The sequence below is a fragment of the Salarias fasciatus genome, chromosome 9 (assembly GCF_902148845.1).
Source record: "Salarias fasciatus chromosome 9, fSalaFa1.1, whole genome shotgun sequence".
In the NCBI taxonomy this organism is placed as follows: domain Eukaryota; kingdom Metazoa; phylum Chordata; class Actinopteri; order Blenniiformes; family Blenniidae; genus Salarias; species Salarias fasciatus.
In genome coordinates, this window is record NC_043753.1 from 12658875 (window position 1) to 12681081 (window position 22207).

General features: G+C 43.1%; 1 protein-coding gene across 2 annotated transcripts in view; it reads left to right on the forward strand.

The window, feature by feature from the left end:
• The first annotated feature begins 9635 nt into the window (after window positions 1-9635).
• Window positions 9636-22207, forward strand: part of myripb (myosin VIIA and Rab interacting protein b) — a 102297-nt gene continuing 89725 nt past the window's right edge. For both annotated transcript variants that reach the window (XM_030100135.1, XM_030100136.1), the window contains exon 1: window positions 9636-9752. In XM_030100135.1, the coding sequence (XP_029955995.1) occupies window positions 9643-9752 (110 nt within the window). In that variant the 5' untranslated portion in view covers window positions 9636-9642. The remainder of the gene's footprint in view (window positions 9753-22207) is intronic.

A 22207-nucleotide genomic window follows, 5' to 3' on the forward strand; every position in this document is an offset into this window, starting at 1 on the left:
ATGTGCTAAAATAAGGTTGTGATTCACTGGCCGTTCTGATTTCTGAAGGCTGACATTTATTTGGACGAGATCTTACAGTGTGAACTGAAGCCCTTTGAGGAAAGCAGCCTCGGAAACCGACAACAAAGCAGCAGAGCTATAATCCATCTCCAAACACACAAAGACGCTGAATGTCACAGTCACACTCATGTGGGGTACACATGAGCACCGCAACCCCGCCATGTGACCCGGATAGAGGGACCAGAATGCTTTGCTCTCCTTAGTCACTCGACTCCAGCAATCACAACTCCCCAGCAGGGTTTGAGGAGTCCCACGCTGAGAAAATCTTTCAGACTTTGCAGATGCGTGTTAAGAAATGCCACGCTGACCTGCTGATTGCATTTTCACACGGACGCCGCAGAAGATGACTGCATGAATATTCCCTCTGTTCCCACCTGTGAGCAAGATGGGCTTATCAGAGTCTGTGAACGCACACTGTAATAAACAGAAGCCTGCTGGCAGGAATATCATCAATACAAAACATGGCAGCAAACCACAAAATGAAGACGTCTCAGATCAATGAGGGATTGGAATAATGTACAGAGCTGCAGATGTGAATGCAGAGCAAATGTCCTGAAGCATTAAGTCTGTTTTTAATGGAGCGTGACGCTTTAATAAGCTGTTTATATGTGACCGGCGGCCTTAAGGTTGCAGACCCAGTGTGCTTGTGACCAGAGGATTTCTGACCTGACACTGACCTTACTGACCTATAACTCAAGACTGGGATTGCACTGGGGTTTTTCATGCTGTTTTTCTTTGCTCGTTTGACTCCAGCTCACTCGACTCGTGCTGTTACAAGATAACACACCTGCAATCTACCTAATGCAGGCCAACACACTTGGTGAACCTCACACGTGACGACAATTTCTTACCCGCTGCTGTATTAAACCAGCGGCCCACTGAGACACATTTAACAGATACGCTTGTTTCCATAATTAAAGCCGGCAGACAAAGCAAGCAACATTGCAGTTAAATAAGCCAGACGTGTTATTTAAATCTCCGAGCAATAAGCGCTGAACCATAATAAGCATACTCGTTCTGAAGTGCACCACTGAACATCTGCTATGCCATCATATTTACTCGAGCTAAAGACTTGACTAATCCCTGCCTTTGACGTACTAATACATACAACCACCACTCTCCTGACAAACAAAAGAATCCAGTGTGTGTTTATATGCGCACACTGGTTTTTTTGGTATAAATCAAACAGGAATTTGCCCTTGCTGGAGCATTGTGGCTGATTTGGTACAATCTGTGTGAGGGCGGGACTTAACTGGGCCACATGGATTTCCAGCACTTAAATCAATCACTCTTGCAGGAATTGTTTTGCTTGTGGAAACAGGGTCTGATATGTGGAAGGCTTTGCACAATTGCTCTGGCGGTACCTGCAGCTTTATTTAGACGCAGGGTAAAGAAATCACCAGGCACACTTGATTTATAATCTCAGTAAAATAGCCTGTAATTGCAAAGTTATGCGAGCTCCTTATTTTTCGCAAAAATCGACCATGCGTGGCAGCAGCCCAGTAAATGTTTCTGCAACAATGGAGTGTCAGCATTTCTGAAGGCTGTGGACACAAAGCCAGCTAACTCTCAATTCTGAAGAATTCTGACCCAGATCATTGATGTTTGAGTATGTTTTCTCAAGAAAATGAGCTTATTGCTTTATTTATGCAAATATATGTTGAACTTTTCCACAAATTATCAAAGGCTTCTTTGTGTTTTTTTTTTCTGTTTCTGTCAATTTCATTCTTTATATGCCTTGGATATATTACTATTTAACAGTATTAATTTAATTTTTATTTTGCTTTATTATTTTTTATATTTTTTGTAATTCATGTTCTATTTATTCTTTATGTTCTATTCTATGTGGAGCAACACTGCAAATATTTTTGTTTTATTCTATTAACAAATAAAATCCATTTGATTTATGATGGAAAGATTCCACAGGACCAGTTTGCTTGTGTGATCTCTTTCTGGGGGTCATATGCAGATGTGAGTGTGTTTGTGAATGGAGCATGCAGCCGTCAGAGTGCCTCCTCCTCCTCCTCCTCCTCCTCCTCCTCCTCCCCCCCCCCCCCCCCCCCCCCCCCCCCCCCTTCACTCCTCCTCCTGCAGGAGCAGAGCGCAGGATGCACAGGTGCCAGGAGGGGGAAACAGAGGATTTCACATCAGATCATCTTAACAGTGAAACAGACCCGACCTGCTCTGATTCCCACCCCACCCCACCTCAATATCCACCCACCTTCGCGGCTCCTTGACTGGAGTGTCAGAAAAACACAGAATCAAGGTTGGGTGCCAATCCCTCACCTCGCTCGCGCTCCGTGCGCCCTCCCCCCCTCCTGCTTCCTCCGTGTAATACAAACCTCGTGATCACCCTTTCAGCGGTGCCCACGTTTGCAGCTTTGGAGTAGGGGGGGTGGTGAGAGAAATAAATAATAATCCGGCTAGTCGAGGGGGGCCGGCTGCAGGAAAAGTATCAGGGAGACAGACAGGTGTCGCGGAAGTTTACACTCGCAGAGGCGCATCCCTCCCTCCGCGTCTTTTTCTTTTTTCTTTTTTATTTTTTTTTCTGGACATATTATCTGGAATAAGGTGGACGAGGCTGCGACTGGCGGTCAGTCGGATCCCGCTGATCCCGTGTAAGTGATTCTCCACATCAACTCGCCGCGGATGGGTGAAGGATAGCGGCTTGTAATTAGCAGCAATTAATGCAGATTGAAATGTCGCTCGCTGTCACGTGTTTGCTTTAGACGTGTGGTTTTTCTTTTCTTTTTTTCCCCCTGCAGGATTTGGTGCATGCTTGCAATCTTATTTTGACAGAAAATATATATAAAGCATAGCTCGATGTGTGTCAGTGTAGGTGCTAAAGCCGGCTTTTGATAGCGCACAGATGTTATGATGCAGTCACGGCTAACGTGGCAACGTGACTGCAATGAATGGGTGATGGATCAAAATAAGAGGAACGGGGTCTTTGGAAGTAAAGCTACAAAAAAAGCTTGAGATAATAAAGTGGATATGATCATCAGGTAGAAAAAAACTAAATAGCCGATCCAGGGGTGCAGGTTGTGACTCATCCTCAGCAAATAAAGTGAAATGCTTCTATTTCATGAGCAGAATCCAGTTAGAATTAAAGTCATGTTTTGTCTCGGGAGTTTTTGTGGAGGAAAAGAAACTTTAACCCGCAGGAATGTAATCTGAAAATCCTTACTTGGCAGCTCCAGAGAGTGGGCGTGCAGGTTGCAGGGATCTAGACTCAGTGCAGGTTATTTCTGCTGTTTGTGTTTTGGTTTGGTGTTGACTGTCACCTGTTGACACTTTTGGAGGACATCAGCAATACACGCACCCACATGCTGAATGAATATCCCCCTATTCTGAGAAACCCATTCAAGAAAAGAATGGAGATCCCGCTGGCAGGAATACAACACATTCTCCTCGTCACTTAGTCACATGCACAATTATTCATAGAGATTCAATCAGCTTTGTTTTATTTTTACACGGCAGATTAAACCATGTTTTTGTGTAATTGCAATGTGTGTGTGCATGGGGTGTATTCGCACATCGAGCTGCAGCAGTGTCACTTCACCAGCCCTACTCCTCTTGCCTCTTGCTTTGCACCGAGTGGTAATTGGGCAGGTAGTGATGGATGTGGCACAGGAGGTGGATGTCAAACAGTGGCAAATGATAAAGGAGTCCTCATACCGAGCCTTCAATGTGTAATATTTGTGATATGGGTGAAGATTTTTCACTTGTATAACCGTAATGATCTTGTCGTGGGTAAAACTCTACTAAGATGAGATGAGATGCATAACTTTGTTTCACAACTGCAGGTGCATAAAACGTAAAGTTTTTCATGGTATCCTCCCTTCATATGAAGTTTTGGGTATATTAGGCTTGCATAGGGATTTCCATCCATCATGTGCCTGATCAAACTTGGATAAATGGCTATACGACGGCTGCAGGAAGCTCAAGCTGATCACAGCTGACTGTGTAGGCAAGAGCAGGATGCTCTCTGGACGGGTCAGCAGTCGACCAGAGGTCAAATGCAGCGACACAAACAGACGCACACACACCTAAGGACGCTGCTGTGTGACCACAGCTGAACCATTACCACAACAGTGTTCACAGTGATTGGGATTTCTCCTCAGCTTTATGGCTGAGCTTCAAGAAAAGTCAGCTACATCGGAAAAAATCAAAAGTTTCTTTGCACATGCAGTTTTGAGAGTTAATATTCATCTTTTAAAGAGCCTTTTGTTCTGCCTTAAGTCTGAAAAAAAGTGGTTTAAGATGTGATGGGACCTGAACAAAGCAATCAAATCTAACTTGGATCTTAATGAATATTGATAGAAAAAGCAAATGTAATCAGGATAGAATTATATCTGGATCCAATTTGGATATGAGCTCCGTTTTAATGGCTGGGTTGTAAACAGGGTCTTGATGTCATTTAGACTTATGATCATCATGTCTTTGATTACAAGAGCGCAGCCATGATTCTGCTGTTATGTGGCTAAAGTGAGACAGATGATCAGAACGAGGGCTAAGCGGCTGCCTGACACAAAAACAACTGTTTATGTTCTATCTGCCATGCTCTTATCCTTCCTTCTTTAAACACAGTGTGGGACGCTTTTTCACGACATCGCGCAGACTGAGAAAATCCAGATTTGCAAAGTCAGTTCCCAGTGTTCGACGTCAGTGCAAATATTCGTTTCAAGCAGTTCTCAATCTCCGTCCCTCTGGCTGCGGCAAAAAAGCTGATCCAATAGAGAGTGTCTAAAACAAGCAGTTCATTTAGTGCTTGGCTGCACCTGCCCTTTTAGTGCTCCAACAGGGCCCTGTCCTCAGCTCGCCCATCCTCAGCTGACTCTCCGAGGTGATGGACAGCCAGCGAGCTGAGTGCTCTGCAGCACAAGCTAGGATGAGTCAATTTAATCTCTGTTCCAGTGTATTTGGGATGATTTACTATCAGCGTGTCTATTTAATTAAAGACAGGATTGATTGACGCACATGGCGTGTCCTTTGGGGGAAAAAGAATACACGGTGTGTTTCTTCTCCTGAGAGATACTTCGTTGTGACCTATTTTCTATCAGAAGTGATTTTCTTCCTCCCCCTGCACTGAGAGCGTCGGCCTCAACTTGTTGCTTTTGTAATCTAGCGATGTTAACTTTGGCGCGCTTCTTCGTGGTGCCAGTTAAAATGTGACGCAAGCGACCGAACTTGCTGTTTTTATATTTCTCAACAAAAAAACAGGAAAAATGGATGGTTGAAGCAACGCCACCACAAGCCTGCCTGGAAAATATCCTTAAATACTCTCGACAGTGCCCGATGTGGGACGTGTTGAAAATGCAGGATCAGCATGCTTTGCTTTTGAAATTGTCGAGGAGGGAAACTTGAATAGGAACCCAAAAAAATACACAGTGAATGAATGCCTGGTAGTCCTCTTACAACACATTTTAAATCAGGTTACGCTTAAATTGGGGGAAAATTTGGTGTTTTTATAACAAGACAAAGTTAGTTATTGATGCGTGTAGTGCTTTGAATTTCCCTGCAAACTAAAACCAGGGTTTTATTTAATCACGTCTTTGCTTTCACGACCGATTTAATTAAACTCCAAACATCGGGCCAGCCAAACTATTCCAGTGCATGTAGGAAACTTTTCTGCAAGTGTCTGATTGGAGGAATTAATCATTATCCTTACTAATGATATTCCCTCATTTGATGATGGAGAGTACTGTCCTTCACATTTGTTCAAAGCCTCTTATGGTTTGTCCGCCGATGAAAGCCGCAGCACCGGCTTCATAACTCCCACAAGGTTCGCTTTTTTTCTGGATGATAATCAACTTTGCATTGATTAACAGAGACTTATCTGTCTTATGGGTTGAAGTGTATCCTTACCATGCCAGCAAAATGCCACAGGCATCATAACAAAGCCAACCGACCCCCTCCCTGAGGGGGGCAGGAGTTCATGCACTTCCTTTTATTTGTGTCTTGCTTGTATCAAACATAAATGCAATTGTCTGCTCATCCGACTGGACTCAGTTAGGTGTGCAGTGTACTGTGCTGCCGAGGTCAAAGGGTGCTGAAAGTAACATTGAAATGGAGCTTTTCTTTACAAATCTGGTTCTGGTGAGAACAGAGTTTTATGCAAATGCTAGGTGGTGTGATGGGATAGTGGTTAGCAGTGTTGTAGCACAAATGAGACTTGGGTTTGATTCTGAGGTGTTTTCTATCTGTGTGGTGTGCAGATTTCCTGCTGGACCTTCATGGGCTTGATGTTGGTAACATAACCCTCCCACACTGCAAACACATGCCTGTTCGGTTAATTGCTGACTCCAAATAAGCCGCAAGTGTCGTTGTGTTTGGATGTTGTCCTTCCTTGCCTTGTGATGGACAGTCGACCTTTTCATTGACTTCCCCTCCCTGCTGCCCAGTGAGAGCTGGATTAGAATCTGCATCCTGTAAACCTCGTCCAGTCCACGACAGCCAGGAACTGGACGGACGGATGGACGGCTGGCTGCTCAGTGGCTCTTGTTACCAGTGTGCTTGTGTGGGTTTTCTCAGGGAACTCCAGCCTCCTCACTGGGACCTGGTTTTTAAGCACCTTGACTTTTTCCCCTTTGTCCGCTGAATTGGAATGCAGCTCCAGTAAAAATGACAATAAACTTTAACTATAAAATAGTTTTCCCTAAGACTTCATGTGCTGTTACTTTATCCAGATCTAATTAAGAATGAGAACAGTATTCATGATTTTTCTCATGAAGACTTTGTGAAATAACCTCAGATTTTTACTCTACTTTGTATTATTTCCCATTTGTGGAGATGTGCTGGGAATTGGAGTCACTTGTTCTCAATAACACCGCATTGACCTCTGAGAAATAAAGATGTACCAGTCACTACTTTGAGCTTCCAGCTCATCAAGACAATTTTAAGTTCCCTTCTCACTGAGACGGTGGAGGATTGGTGAAGCTTTCAACATCTGAGGCAGGGCTCTTTTCTGTCGGCTCGGGGGGATTTCTCATTCTCTCTCTGCTCACAGTGGTGGCTGGTTAGCGATGCCGCAGGCTATTGACACTGCCTCATCAGAAATCTGAGACACGATGTGAGACTGTCTGAGTGCATCTCTTTGAAAATACTCGCACGTGAAAATGGATAATCTCCGTGTACAGTATGTAAGGGCTGTCCAAGGCGTATGCCTCACTGAAGCTTCAGATTGAGACACTCTCACCCATATATTGTGCTCCAGCCCTGTCCTTGACACCACTCACTATAAAAAGAAGGCCAGAATAATTGCTTTCCCTTGTGGCTATACAATAATGGCCATGTAATCACGCTATATTCATCTCTGCTATGCTTCAAGAATGGAGGAGACTCGTACTGTATGTTAGTCCAGCCAGCGGATGTGGGTGTTGTCATTTGTTTCAGCGCTGATAGGTTGATTTTCTGGTTCAGTTCTTATTATCCTGCTTCTGCCAATGTAAGTTACAAATCCTATCCATCTATCATTTGTCAGATAGAGAAAAGAAGCTGCGTCTGTGGTTCACTCACAATGTTCATGGAAGAAAACAGACACTAAGCAGCAGGTAGATGTTCCCGCAGTGCAATAGAAACCTTAAAAAAAAACAAAAAACTGTTGTTTGATACAATATGAGAACTGTTCTAATGATTTACATGAACAGTCCAGCACTGCTGGGCGGCGTCCTCCTGCCAAGAGTCAGATGGGGAGGGTTGTGCCACTCTCAAGAATTAAATTCAGCTGCAGTTAGCTGTCTGTTTAATAGAAGCACCGTTTACAATAAGGCACATGCGGGTTCAGATGTCTGCACCTCCATGTGTTAGATGAACGTCTATTTTAATGTTCATTGAGGACGAAGGTAAAGGATGACGCCTCCGATCACAGGGACTGAATGAGACGTCTTTGTGAATGGTTTTGTGGCAGTCTGTATTTACACTGTGTGATGCCACATTTCTGAGCTGGAGAGACTTTACAGCATTTTTTTTTTTTTTTTTTCAACTCTGGTTGAGCTTGTTGGGGGGGGAAAAAAAAAAGAAACTCTTCCTCACACATTGCATGTGTGACAGTGTGTGTGTATGTCTGGCAGTGTTTGCATATGCCCTTGTGAATAAACTATTCTATTCCTGCCGATGAAAATGAGTCATAAATGCATCCTATGTAGGTATTTTGTACGGATAAATTAAACTGCTAACTCTGTCTCTTATTTCATATAAACTGACAACTGCTTTCACACTGAGGTTTATTTTACTTTGACAATATGAAATAGTGTTTTGGAATAAATTGAGCTGAATGTCACAGTTTTGTTCAGTGGGTTATTTTATTTGTTTGGCGATAAATCTTATGACATATATCTGTATTTAGAAAGCCTGTCTATTTCCCTTTTGAACGGTGTCATATTTCCAAGGAGCTTTGCTTTGTGTGTGGGTTTCTCCCATGTGAACCATGAGGAGGAGGAGGTGCCGGGCTGTTAAGACAAAGACGAAACATGAGGTCAGAACCAGAAATCGCCGTTGAACTTTAAAACCCTCCGAAGTTTAACAGCGTTGTGGAGGGGGAGAGGCCCTGAAATATCTGGAGGAATGAGTAATACGTGCTCTGTCGATGGAGGTATTGGCCCAATAATAGAATAGACATAATTGTCTGGCCTTCTGAGTCATCATTGCTCTCTCCACGGCCGATGCTCTCCCATCTTGTTTATACGCTGCAGCCATTAATGGACCTTCTCCTCCTGTCCGTCTCCTCATCCGTCTTTGCTCCTCTCTTCCTCCTGCCTTTTGTTTAGTTTTATATTTAAGGTCCTACCTCTCCATCATCTCTTCCTCACTCCATCTCTTTATTTATCACAGCACAGGAATAACAGGAATGTGTAAATTAACACAACTCAACAATATGTGGTTGAAAATGTATACACAAAATTGATTTCAAGGATAAAAGGACAGAGGTGGTTTTGCTTTCAGGACCTCGAGGCGCCACATTCATCTCATCAGAATATTTCGAACACTTTTACTCCAATAAAAGCCAGATAAGTTTCTTTGATGAGCAATTTCACAAGTTCAAATGATTTGTCCTTTGGGGCTACTTAAAATCACTAAAAGCAAAAGCTATCCAAGAAAAATCAATCATGTGCAGCTTTCATTCATTTTGTCTTTAGCTGCTTACAGACAGAAGTGTGTCCTGCGGGCAAGCAGGCTGCACCGGCAATTTCCTTCACCAATCATAAAAAGAAGCTGTCTGAATAATGTGCATGTCGAGATATTGTCTTTGTAAAAATGTGAGTTTGATACTTTGGTTCATAATTACACCGTGAGGCAGGAAGCTGCGGCTGATGTTACTAGTTTGCTCTCGGAGGTTGATTAAAGTCAGAAATGACTAAATTTCTTTTAGATTCTGGCAAATCGAGCAGAGTACAGAGGAGCTGTTGAAATGACGTTTTCCCACAGATCAACAGCCTTTTCCTCTGTTTCTCTCTCTTCAGGTTCGTCCCAGCGTCGGCCTCCAGCGCAACCGTGCCTCTCCTCCTCCTCCTCCTCCTCCTCCTCTTCCTCCTCCTCGTCTCCCTCCTCCCCCCTTCGACCGGCAGCAGGAGGGCAGCAGCGATGGGCCGCAAGCTGGACCTGTCGGGCCTCACGGACGACGAGGCCGAGCACGTCCTCAAAGTGGTCCAGAGGGACATGAAGCTGCGGAAGAAGGAGGAGGAGAGGCTGAGGTGAGAAAGGATATCTCTTTTCACGACTTCTCGAACATTTTTGTACATTTTGCACAAACAGGAGAGACGTAATTCACCGGAAAGCTTAATTCTTCACATATATAGAATTCTCCCTCCTGCACTTTAATACATACACACCCTTATTGTTTTCCCCTGCTGCTCCTTAGGAAACACTCAAATATAGACAAAAAGCACCAAGAGGCAAATAACATGTCTGAGATTCACTGCCATGTTAATTAACTGTTTGCAAACCCCCTACCCCTCAACAGTGATTGTCCAATTATAGTTCAGCAAAAGTACTGAGGCACAGCTGATGTGACAAGCTCTGCATTTTACCACAAGCCAAATTGGTGCATGGAGGTCTGTTTCTCTTTGGAACGCAGTTTGTTTTTTTGGCATTGTTTAATACAGCAGAGAGGAATCATATAATGAGAGGATCCGTGGTTTCCCTCTCATATGTGTAGTTGTACTCTGCGATATATTATGTTTCCATGCACTGCTTTGCAAATTCATATTGACAGAAGATAAAAGTGGGATTAACAACAAATTGAGAGACCTAAAAATGTCACGCCAGATAGCCACAGGGAAGAAGAGTGATGCACGTAAATCAAAGAGAACACTACTAGAGAAGAGGCATGCTGAGGATGGGTTTGCCTTTAAGCAGGAGAGTAAAGCCAATAAGGAGGTTCGGAGGTGCAGCGAGGGAAGACAAGCAGGTGATTGATGCCTCAGAGGAAGATACAGGAGACTGTGGGTTTTGGAAGATGATCCGCTGTGGCAAGTGTTAAGAGGAAAATGCCCAAAGACCAAGAATTGTACGCATAAAATGAAGGATTTTTGACGCTTGTGAAGAAATGTGCGGTTAACAGTTGCATTCACTGGAGTCTGTATTAAAAAAAGACCTGAAATTAAAATAGTAATTCAGATAACCGTTATCACTACATCACATTACGACTGAAGACCGAGTGCTTCAGGTGAGTTTAAGCAAATCACAACATGTCAAAATAGTTTAGTTTTTTGTTGTCATGTGTTCAAAATGGAGCATTCAGTGAAGTAGCCAGACCATTTAGTCAGTAAGTACTTTATTTATAGAATCAGGGATGCTATTTCCATTAGATTCCTTTTACATCTGTGCTTGTAGCATCTAATTGAAGTGTTGAGGGTTGGTTTTATTAAAAGCCGCTATTTTCTCAGCCCCGCTTATGCACCTTTCTCTTTTTGCTGGACAGATTTCTCTTGTCCTGTGCGTGCGTGCTGTCCATTCTGTTGGGTTGTATTTATTCAGGCCTTGGAGCTCTGCGCCGGTGTCACAGCGTCTTACTGTGACGTGAGACGAGAGCTGGCCTCTTCCTTCTCCTCACCTGCTGTCCTTCACTCCGCCGCCCCTCATCCTGCAGTCAGATGGGATTCAGTTTGCTCCTGACAGCCTCCGATGTGGGTCAGATGAGCACAGCTGTAGTGGGAGTCGAACAAAACCCAGTGTGTGTTTTAAATATGACTTTCCAGTATCTTTTAATTCTCCTTCCACTACCCACCAGGCCCGAGCATCAGCTGTTTTGTTGCGGAGATTAAATGTCTTTCTTCAGACTGTGATATTCAGTGGCTCATTGTGCTTGAGCGAATGCCACAAGTGATTAGTCTGCTTTACGCAAAGCACTAAAACATCTTAGCTCCGCCGAGGAGCACAACAAAGTTGCGTCACAGACCAGAATGCAGCCGTCGGTCTGCACTGCTTGTAACTTTCCCTATTTTCCCAGAATTGGTTTCAAAGCAAAGCTGCTGTAGTCCCAAATTACTAGGCTGTAAAATCTTCCCCCAGCGAGCTGTCATGAATGATCGAAAATAATTATTGGCTCTGAGGCTGTTATTAGGGATGTTTACAGCAGGAAGATGAGCAGAATGATGTTGATGTAATCACAAGCATATTTATTGAGCAACAGAATACCCTAAAAATAATTTTGAAAATCTCCTGTTATTTATGCACTTTTTATGACTCAGAATTTTGTTAAATCAGCAAGTGAATTTGTCACCGTCCGGTTATGTGCTATAGCTTTTTCTGGACACTCCTTCCATAGTGCAAAGTCATGCATGTTCGGTGAATTTGTGACTCTCAGTTCACCATAAGGTGAGTGAACGTGTTTAGCTTATATTAAAAATAGATTATTTAGATTTTAGTTCCAGACATTCCAACAATACAAATTCCATGTCTTGTTTTATTTTTTCTCTTTAATTTCTCTTGTTTTCGCATTCAGATTTTTAACTGAAGGGTGCCGTGATGGTGCAGTGATTTGCTTTGCTGTGTGTATAATAAGGAAAAACCAAGGATCATTAATCTAATTCTGTTTGATGATAACGGCTTACTACACAGTAAACGTCTTACAGTTGTTTCTGTTTTGTTTTATCCTACACAGCATCATGAGGGATTACTTTTTATTGACAGGAAAGGGTGTTTTTGCATGCATATACAGCAGTTTCAGGGTATTATGGGCCTGTTTTCATTTGTCTTCATACCAAGGGATTTGTTGAGTTGCACATTCAAATGCATGAGATTTTCTTGAATGTTTGTAGTAAGAGGTACTTCTCCTCCTCCTCCTGTGTTTCTTTTCTGTGTACTGGGTTACTGCAGCTAATTAAAACGTAGAGAAACCCACATCTGTTGTGTTGAAATGCAGAATGTTTCACAGCGTATACTATCTGAACGTGGATGTGAAAGCTTGCTCGGTGCAGATGTTTGATGAGTGTTTCAGCAGGTCGCTCTCCTTCACTGTGGGTTGCGTCTCTTCCATGCATGGCTGACATTTGTTTTTTTTCCTTGAATGAAATCAGTCCCGCAGAGTTGTAAATTACACTGGTGAAGGATTCATGCCGTGGTTGAAGCCTCAGCTGGCACTTTAAATGCTCCGTTTTAATTTCCCCCCCATGCTAAATAATAAGAAACGTTGAAACACTTAGCCGACATTGCCTTCTGCCTCAGCTGCTATAAATATGTAAATAAAATGATCGAGATTGCTGTAAGCCTAGTTAGGGGCAATCTGCGCCGTTCTTTAGCACACCTAAAGTTTTAATGTGGCTGCTGCAGATAGTTTATGATGCCACTGCACTTTATTGCCTTTTTTTAAAGACTGTGTGATAACTTTTATTGCCATGTTGTGGATTATTAATAGTAAAAAAAAGACCCCAGCAAACTTTTGAGTTCTACATTGACATAGCATGACAGTGTTGTGGATGAACAGCAGGTCTCACGCTGTTACCAGGAAACCCGGCGATGTCCCTCTCTGTGCTCAAGCTGTGTTTGTCCCTACAGCTGAAGTCCTTATTTGTTCACCTTCACTTCATTATCTTTTACAGACTGAACTGTTGTTTTTATTTTCTCCGGATCACTTCTTGTTTTCTTTTGGTCTCCGTTGCCGTCCTGCTCGTTTCATGTTTTCCGGCTAATGGCCTCGCTTGTGACGTGCGGCACGGCGTTTCCCGGCGAAGTGACATGAAAATAAATCCCGCCGTTCAGCGGCCGGATCGCTGGGCTGCAGAAGGCCACGGGTTCTGCCAATTACGAGAGGGTGAGTCTCTCGACCTCTGGCCTCCGCCGTCTCAGTGCCTAACCAGCTGGAGAGCCTCATTATGTGGCAGCAGGAAGCTTTAAAGGAGCACAGGCATGGGTCTACTTAGCAAACAGCACAAGCACTCCTGAGGGAGACAAACTGGGAAATGATTATAGACCGAAATATCCATCCACGCCTGCGTCTGTGTGAGCAGTGAGAAGATGGCTGGAGCTGCAGCCTCGGGTGGCTCTCGCAGGTAATTTGCTCTCGGTGTTAGGAAGGATCCTCTTTATGAAAGTGCCTCGCAAGTCCTTGTATAGATGGACCAATTACTGTAGCAGTAATGCTTCCTGCACAAGTCGTTTCAAATGCAGCTGAGACAAGTCTGTCTTTTTTTTACACAGAAATATGTGGCTCCCTGATATTCCAGCCCCCTTGTGAACGTTTGCTGGTGCGATAAAGAATACGAAATACCCAATAATACTGGATCAGAAGTCACAGATGACTTCTACTTGGTTATTATAAGCGAGGAGACTTCTCTTGGTCTGGCTGGCTTGTCGGGCTGAAGATTTGCAGTGAAAACATGAAAGCAGCTGACAGTAACGTTCATCGACGCTGAAGCTGCAGACGGTGGCAAATTTAAAAGTGAAGTCAATCGAATCGCGGTCAAATGACGACGCTTGCTGATTCAGTTTCAAAAGTAATGGCAAAATAAAGGTTTTAAATGGAATTCAGAGTGTCTTTTTCTAAACTCCAGCCAAGTAAAACCTCGAGTATCTACAAAATTATTATATTCCTCAGAACTGTGCTAAAAGTTGTATCAGGATCGGTATCATTGCTACTGATTAAGCTTGTATTTCAGTGCTATAATACACATGGTCTTAAAATAACACAGAGCCGTCCAATTTTGATGAATGCTTGGAGTGATATTTCTATTTTTTTTTTTTTTGGTGGAGATTAAATGTGTCTACACAACAAGTACACATAAGAACATGTGATTTTTAATTAGTGCCTGAGAAAATAATGTCAAATCAGTTTTAGGTGCTGTTTTTGCACATTTTAATGAAAAGTTAATCAAACAAATGCAACAAGAACATGTTAATATGTACAAATTGTAAGAGCGAGAGTTTGAATGTCTGAGGGTTGACAGTCTTAGAGACTCTAAGAGTAAATCGTTTAAAAGATGTGAGTACTTTTATCAGCTCTGTTCTACATTTGTTTTTGTTTTTCTAGGTTGTTTGCGTTATAATCAGCATTCATTCTAATCTCGTTTTCTTTATTAGTTTTACTGTTTATTTGTTTGGAGTAAGCATGACGCTACTATAGCTTTCCTCATAATGGAGGGTGGTTCATTGAATCAGCGGCTCTTATTAGTCAGTGCAGTTGTGAAAGTTAGAATGAAGTCATGTTCAGATAAGCCAGACCGAGTTGGACCCACAGGCATTTTTTTTAATTAGAGCTCTTCTTATTGTGCACACATATTGTGCTGCTGTATTTTAATGTTTGATTGCTACTAGTGGAAGTAAAAACGGAGCTTCTTCACAGCTTTTTCCCGCTCAGTTGACCAGTGAGTTGAAGGCGTTTGATTCACAAGCTTTTGCCTTGTTTACGTCTTTGTCCTTTTGTCTCAGGTTATTGCAGCAGACAGGTGAAGGAGTTGCACTGGGAGTCATTTTGACAGGCGATTGCAGAAAAATGACACAGAACAAACCCGGTTTCCCTCTATATTTATCCTTTTAGCTCTGTGCCACGACACACACACTCTCCTGCTGCCGGCTTCACGGCAGACAACCTAAAACAATAAAAGTGTTTGAGCCGAGATGAGGCACAGTCAGGTTCTGTTTGGTCCAAACCACTCTTTATTCATGAGGATCGATAAATTGGTGTAATTGGATTTCAGAGCACAGGCAGTCAGAAGATATTGACCTCTGTTGCAGAAAAGTCCCTTTTGGGCTTGGCTGCCATCTCCTCTGTTAAACCGGCGCTAAATGAGAACAGACCAACCTTCTGACAGTGACTTTGAGCTCCGAGGTTGTCTCCTTTCATCTCAGTTTTCACATTTGTCAAACGTTTCTCCTTCAAACACAGCCAGCGGATATTAATCGGTCCATGTATTAGTTTGCGTATCCCTTGAATAATGTGGCATTTCTTTGGCGGAGCAGGATTTCCAGACTAGTGAACTAATGACCCCGCTTTCTCTGAGTTGAGGGAAAATCCAGAAATCGTGTTACTGGTCCAGCATAGCTTTGTGGGTGCTTGAAAAGCTCCTTTGTTTTAAACAGATGTGCATTATTCTTTTTCCTGTAAGGTGTTTATTCTGTGCCATAATCCCCGTGTCGAGTTCCTATGTGTTAGCATGTGATGTTTTTGAACGTGAAGCAGCCCACAGTTTGCGGCGATGTGATAAGTAACGGCTACATGGGACTCTCTTCCCGTTGTAATAGCTTTACATGGGCGATCACCTCACTCACCTCCGGCTTTAGCGCGAGTGTATTTCTGTACGGCGGCCAAAATGGGCGTCGATGGAGTTAATTTTGGTCGGGCCGGTTGTTGCGGTACTTGTGTTTTTCTGGCTGCAAGTTGTCCTTTTTCAGCGGATTAGCCGTCTTACATTATCGGTGTGGGTTATTCGTCTGAGTCATGTTGATGTGGACGGTTTTTGATGTGCGAGTGCTGCGTGTGTTTGTGCACAACAAATTGGAAGGACAAATCTCTCTGACCTTTTTTTTTTTTTTTTGGAGCAGCGTCGGCAGGTGTAATGCCGTCATAATTTTGTGAGTCATCACATTTCATGGACTGTCAGGAAAATGTTACACCGTGTGTCTTTTTTTTTTATGTTATTTGTTTTATATCTTCACAGATCTGTCAATTCAAGATAAAAAAAAAACCCCTGCATGCAATGTTTTCTCTAGTCTTACAAATCATTTATTTCCTTCACTGACTGAATTATCCACTCTAATGTTGGCATTTTATTTATATTTTGCTGAGTTTTGATGGATTTAGTTGGACCGTTTGTCAGAGACAAACACACACTCAGGTTTATTCCTGTGGGTTGTTCAGGCTCATCAGTTAACCTCACATGCAGAGTTTTGGATTCTGGGAGGAAACCGGAGTACCTGAGGAAAAAAAAAAAATCCACTTTCGGTTCATTCATTCAGCTTCATCCAGCTTTAGTTTTATCTGGCTTTACGACTGATCCCAGCTGACTCAGGGTGAAGGCACAGTCCCTGAAGAAAACCCAGGAATGGAGAACACGTAATCTCTACACAGAAAGGCCCTCAAACATGGATTTAGATGGACTATATTCACTCAGTGAAGCAAGATGGTTAACTAATACTTGACTACATGACTGTTGGCACCATCATAATCATGCAAGATCATACATTTCATTATTGAAGCAATGGCAATTGAGGCAATGGGGGAAAAAATGAGCCATGCAATGTGCCTCATTCGATTTACAGCACTGGTTTGTCACATTTAGTTAACAGTAAAGACCGATCAGCAAGCAAACGACTTGGGTTTAACGATGGTCTATATTGAACCATGACTTACTGTTATGGTTATCTGTGCCATTTTAACCTTGGTCTGCTCAGTAATAAAGTTGTGTTGTCCGAGGAGATGTTAAGTTCTGAACCTCGCTTCCAGTTTCTCTGGATCGAGACGGACGTTAATGTCAACAGAGAATTTTCTGCTTGGCAAACGACCGCGAGGCAGTAATTGTAGTTCAATCAGAGCTGCTTGTTGTGCCCTGACTTTTATCCAGTAGATGTTTTAATAATGTCATCCTTCCCTGTGCCAGGACAGAGTGAGCCGGTGGATCAGAAGCCAGGCAGATTTATAAAGGTCAGAGTGTAAACGACCTGCAACGGGAAATGTTTATTACAAGTTCTTATCATGTTTTTGATAAAATATTGAAATGACACTGACTCACTTCTGAAAGGGAAAAAGAGACCACCCTCCCCTCGCCGTCTTCTGCAGTGTTGCAGGGCGGGTTTCTGAGCACATGGACGCCGAGGCTCCTGATCCGCTTTAATTTGCTTTCTCGTGTTTGGGGCTGTACGGCTGCCACCGACTCTGTGATTTCTAATTAGTTTTTAATGTGGCTCTTTTAGTCGATGATATTAATATGATTAAATTTAATTAGAAGATAGAAATATAGCCCCCCTGACCACGGCAATTATACAGTACACTGGTGTGCTCACGCATACTCCACTTGTGTTTACACACATGCATGCAGAGTGAGGTGAAATCATGAGGTACAGTGCGTCTTACGTCCTTAAAGAAATTAGTATCTTACCTGTAAAGAAAAGTTGGCCGGGATTGGGTCCAGCGTCGTAAAAGTGGATGGATGAATGGGGCATTAATCAGACTGTATTGACAGATGTGTTAAATCTGGTGGGATTATTTTGGACACTTCATGGTTGAGTTTCCCCGCAGACGTACTTCAGTGACATCTAACAGCACCACATTAAAAAAGTGAATCACAAGAAAAGAAAGAACCCCCTCTGAAGGTATGTGTGTATGTGTGTGTGTGTTCACGATCTCTCTCTCTTGGGCAAAGGGTCCCTCACAGACGGTGGCTTACGGCATCTGATGGAGAGAGATTCTGATTTCCCCCGAGTGTGACAAATCAGCGGCCGCACGGCGCCGCCATCCTCCGGAGCTGCTGAGCCCACAGGATTGCCTGATGAGATAGTGAAAAATAATCCACCTTTCATAGTCGCTTTCATAGTTCCTGCGCCGCTTTAGCGTTTTCTGACAGGTTTCTCTGCAGTAACATTTGAGCCTCTGCTCACCGGGGGTCAAACGGAGGTAAACGGGTCACCGCTCAGCCTCGTCGCCCGGCAGCCATACTGCATTTCTGCTAAGATAAAGTCTAGTGTTAGCTTCGGGAAGACTAAGACCAATTCAGCGCAATTGCCCGAGCTATAACTTCTAGATTTCCGCAGGTGAGCTGTGATTACCTTCGTCAAAGGACAAATGTCAGCTGCCTTTTCTTCAGCCAGAGGAAAATAGTTGGCCGCGATGGAAAAATTGCAGGCTTGGTTTTTTTGTGTCCTGTCTGTCGCGGTGGACGTGTCGGTCTCAACATCTGCCTCGCCCTCGCTAGATTTTCCCTTCACTCGTACATCCTTCTCAGTTCCCCTGTTTCACCTCCTCCCTGCCTCCGTAGGAACTCATTAGCGGTGGCCGTGTTGTGCTGAGATGGAGGGCAGGCGTGGATGAGGCCTCTCTCCGTCCAGGGGGAGCCAGTGATACCTGGCAGGACAGGCGGGGGGGGGGGGGGACTTCTTTTGTCTGAATAATTGCCGCCTGTTTCTCACCCCGGCACGGCTCTTGATTACACTCAGAGACACAGCACTCATTTGTCTCATAAAAAGCCCCTCATTCATCCCACGGGCCTTATCTCCTGCTCGATACCGAGGCGACTGAACTTGCAGCGGCCATGTTAATCGCGAGGGTCTGTGCTGTTTTGCAGCGGCGCCGCAAGCAGAGAGCCGAGGTTACAGTGGTCGGGTTCAGCCGTTCCCCCGCGGAGAGGGTCCGCCTTTGCGAGGGGAATCACAATGAAAGGTGAAACATCCTCTCGGGATTGTAGAGCGTCTGAGAGGTGAGGAGGGAGACGGAGCTCAGATGTACAAAGTAGAAAGTTGCTCATTAGAGAAGCGGAGTCTGTATGCGGCTCTTCTCTCTGCTTCTGTTCTGCTGCGGATACGTCAATACATCCTCTAGATTTATTTGTTTTCATTAAATTGCATGTTCAAATAAACGGACAGATCATATTCATAGATATATAAATATACTTTGTGGAAAAAAACTAATAAACTTTGGTAAAAGTAGAAGAACGAAAGGAACTTTTTTACTTAAGTGAAATTTAAAAGTACAGACTTTGAAATGTATTCAAAGCGCAGAGTGAAATGTATTCCTTTTGAAGGACGTTCCTGCCGACTGTTTGTACTCTTCAAGCTCGCGACTTCAAACATTTCTCTTCAACAAGGACACCGATTGTGAATGTCTTCCTGCTCTGAATCCGCCCCGTTATTAATGTTATCTGATTCTCGTTCCGCTCTGCAGTCACTTCCTCACATTCAGCAGCCGTATTTATTTTTTCTTCTCCCTCTTTCACAGGTTTTCTTCGAGGTCAAGTTTGAATTAAGAATGTGTCTCTCCGTCTTGCATTCCTTTTTTTCCCTTTTACTTCTACGTTACACAAAGTGTTGCATCTATTTAGGTTGAGGTCAGTCTGGATCCTCCTGATTCTCACAGCGATGAGAATATTTCTATAAATCCTTTTAAATCAGAAAAAAAAGAATATCTGGGCTACACATTCAGAAAAATACAATGTTTTTTTTTTTTTTCTTGTTTCTATTTCATCTTTGACTTCTAAGCAGATCCCATCTAGATTGAGGTCTGTTTTGCAAAAAGACTCAGCATCCATAAGATCATGTAAAACATACATAACATGATTACAAGTACATCAAGTAAATTTAGTTTTTTATATATTATATGTACAACGAAATGGGATTATCTTTAATCACAGTTGTCAAACATATATTATTGTATGACACAAGTCATGTAATGAATGCACTATAAACAAAGAGCATTTCACAGATTAAGAAGTAATAACAGCCGCTTGAAGCTTCAGACTAAATATTTTTTCGATGAGCTGGCTCACTGGAAATATGCGTTGCGCATCATTGTGCTGCATATTTAAACAGACAGAGGCGTCGTCCTCAGCAGGTATGTGGATCAGGTAGCTTGCTTGGCTCTGCACGTGAAGCCCGTTGCACTAAGCGGCGCATCAGCTGATTCCTGCTCTGCCGGCGGGATGGATGTAATCTGTTTCCATCGCATGACGTCGGCGGCGGCAAACTGTGTTCCTGATACGTCATCCGCTCTGCTGGCAGAACGCAGCAAATTAAATTTGGCCTTCCCTTCAGTCCTGAGCTCCATCCACTCAGTTTGATGGGGATCTCCCTCCGCTGCTGCCGTACGCTTGACCCCGAACCTCAGCGGCTCTAATTTACGAGATGGGCTCAATCTGATCAGCGTGTATTGAGACTCGCTTTGCCTGCGGAGCCGACGCCGAGGCTGCTGGTCGCTGAGACGGAGATGAGTGATCGGGGTGGGGCAGGGGAATGTTTTGCCTCACGTTAAAGACCTCTTGGGTTTATTTTGGTGTGTGTGTGTGTTTTGATGGTTTGAGTCTACAATCTTGAGGAAATGGCCAGCATTTGATCGATATCTCCCTCAGGACTGTTCCTGTATTCCATCAGTCAACGCAAGACAGGGGAGGATGCACAGTTTCACACCACGTTCAGCTTCTTTTCCTTTTAATCTTTATCTCATATTTTGTATTTAAATTATACGGCCCATAGTTTGTTATACATACACTTCGGTGTTTTATTTTTCAGTCGATATCGCCATGGCAGCGCCGGTGGTTCTTACAGTATTTGAACCGTGTGTTTGTGTACTTGAACTGCTTTTCCTCCACACATGCAAGCCAAACCGATTCCTTGTGTATTTAATATGTTCTTATGGCTTTGATGTGTATAATAGGCTCTCCCTTCTATTAAAACAACGCACCAAGAAACCACATGAAACACTTTCCATTAAAGCAGAGCTACTTGGGTTTCTCCACTCTTTTCTCACCCTCTTAAGGATCATGGACGACACTTAAATCACCTCTTAGAGCTCTTTAATGGCTCACCCCAACGTTATGAACACTTTACGGTTTTAAACCTTCTCACGTTCGTCCTGCCGCCTTTACTTTTTATGCTTCCTTTTAACACAAATTTTAATTGGAAGCATCTAGTTATTTCTCCTTTTTATTAATGCTCGTTTTATGTTGCTTGTCATTATTTTTAGCTCCTCGTGCTTCATGTGTGCTTTGAATCGCAGCGCTTTCATTAATCATGCAGCTGCTGTTTGTAGTCATGAGAATAAATAGTTTTTTTTGTTTTTTTTTTGCATGACTAAAAGACTAGAGGAATTATTTCATCAACTGATTGATGGAAAAATAGCCTAATTGGAAGAAAGAGTGAGGTGCAGGGCTTTCTGTTTGTCTCTTAAATGCGCTACACATTTTATTCACCTTTTAATTCCGAGTGTGTTTGTTCATCAAAGCTTCTAATGTTTGATGTTTTGGCGAAACTCTGACTGCTGTTGTGCGTTTTTGGCTTCTCACAACAGCCTCGTTTTCCATGGAGTTCAGCTGAAGCTGGTTCCTGTGGAAACTAAACAACCTTTCCTACGCTCCTCCTGACGCTCAACCACATGATGGTCTCACCAAATTATCGCTACCTCCAATTTATCCAAATTAAAGATGCCTGTTGTGAAGTGTTGGTACAAACTTCACTAAATACTACTTTTGCCTTCTAATCAGTGTTAAAAGCCTTTAAATGTTAAGGAATTCCCTGTTTAGAATAGGAAAATTGTGGCTATAAAGACTTTAATTGCATAGAAAATAATGTTTGAAACAGTGAGAGACGTTTAGTTAATCTCACACTGACACACACTCATTAAACAAATTACTTTTTGACTTCCACTGGCCAGACTGGCTTGACCGTTCAGTCCATGACCTGTAATCAGAACAGCCCGATGATGAGTGCATAAAGCTGTCCAAAGTCTCTGCAACACCGCGCTTAAATCTGACTGTGGTCTGAGGTGAGAGGAGCAGACGCCGACCTTCGTGGCATCATTTGATAGGTTAAGCCTTGACTCGTGATTCAGTTCATCTTTATTTATTCGACACTTTTCAGTGCTTCACAAATGATGGACGAAGACGTTCGCATAAAGAATACTCGCAAATACTAAGTATATACAAATATCAGTTAAGTTTAAGTTAAAATTATGTAGTTTCAGATGGAAAAATGTGTTACAAATACCTACGTCCTAGTCATTCTGAAACAT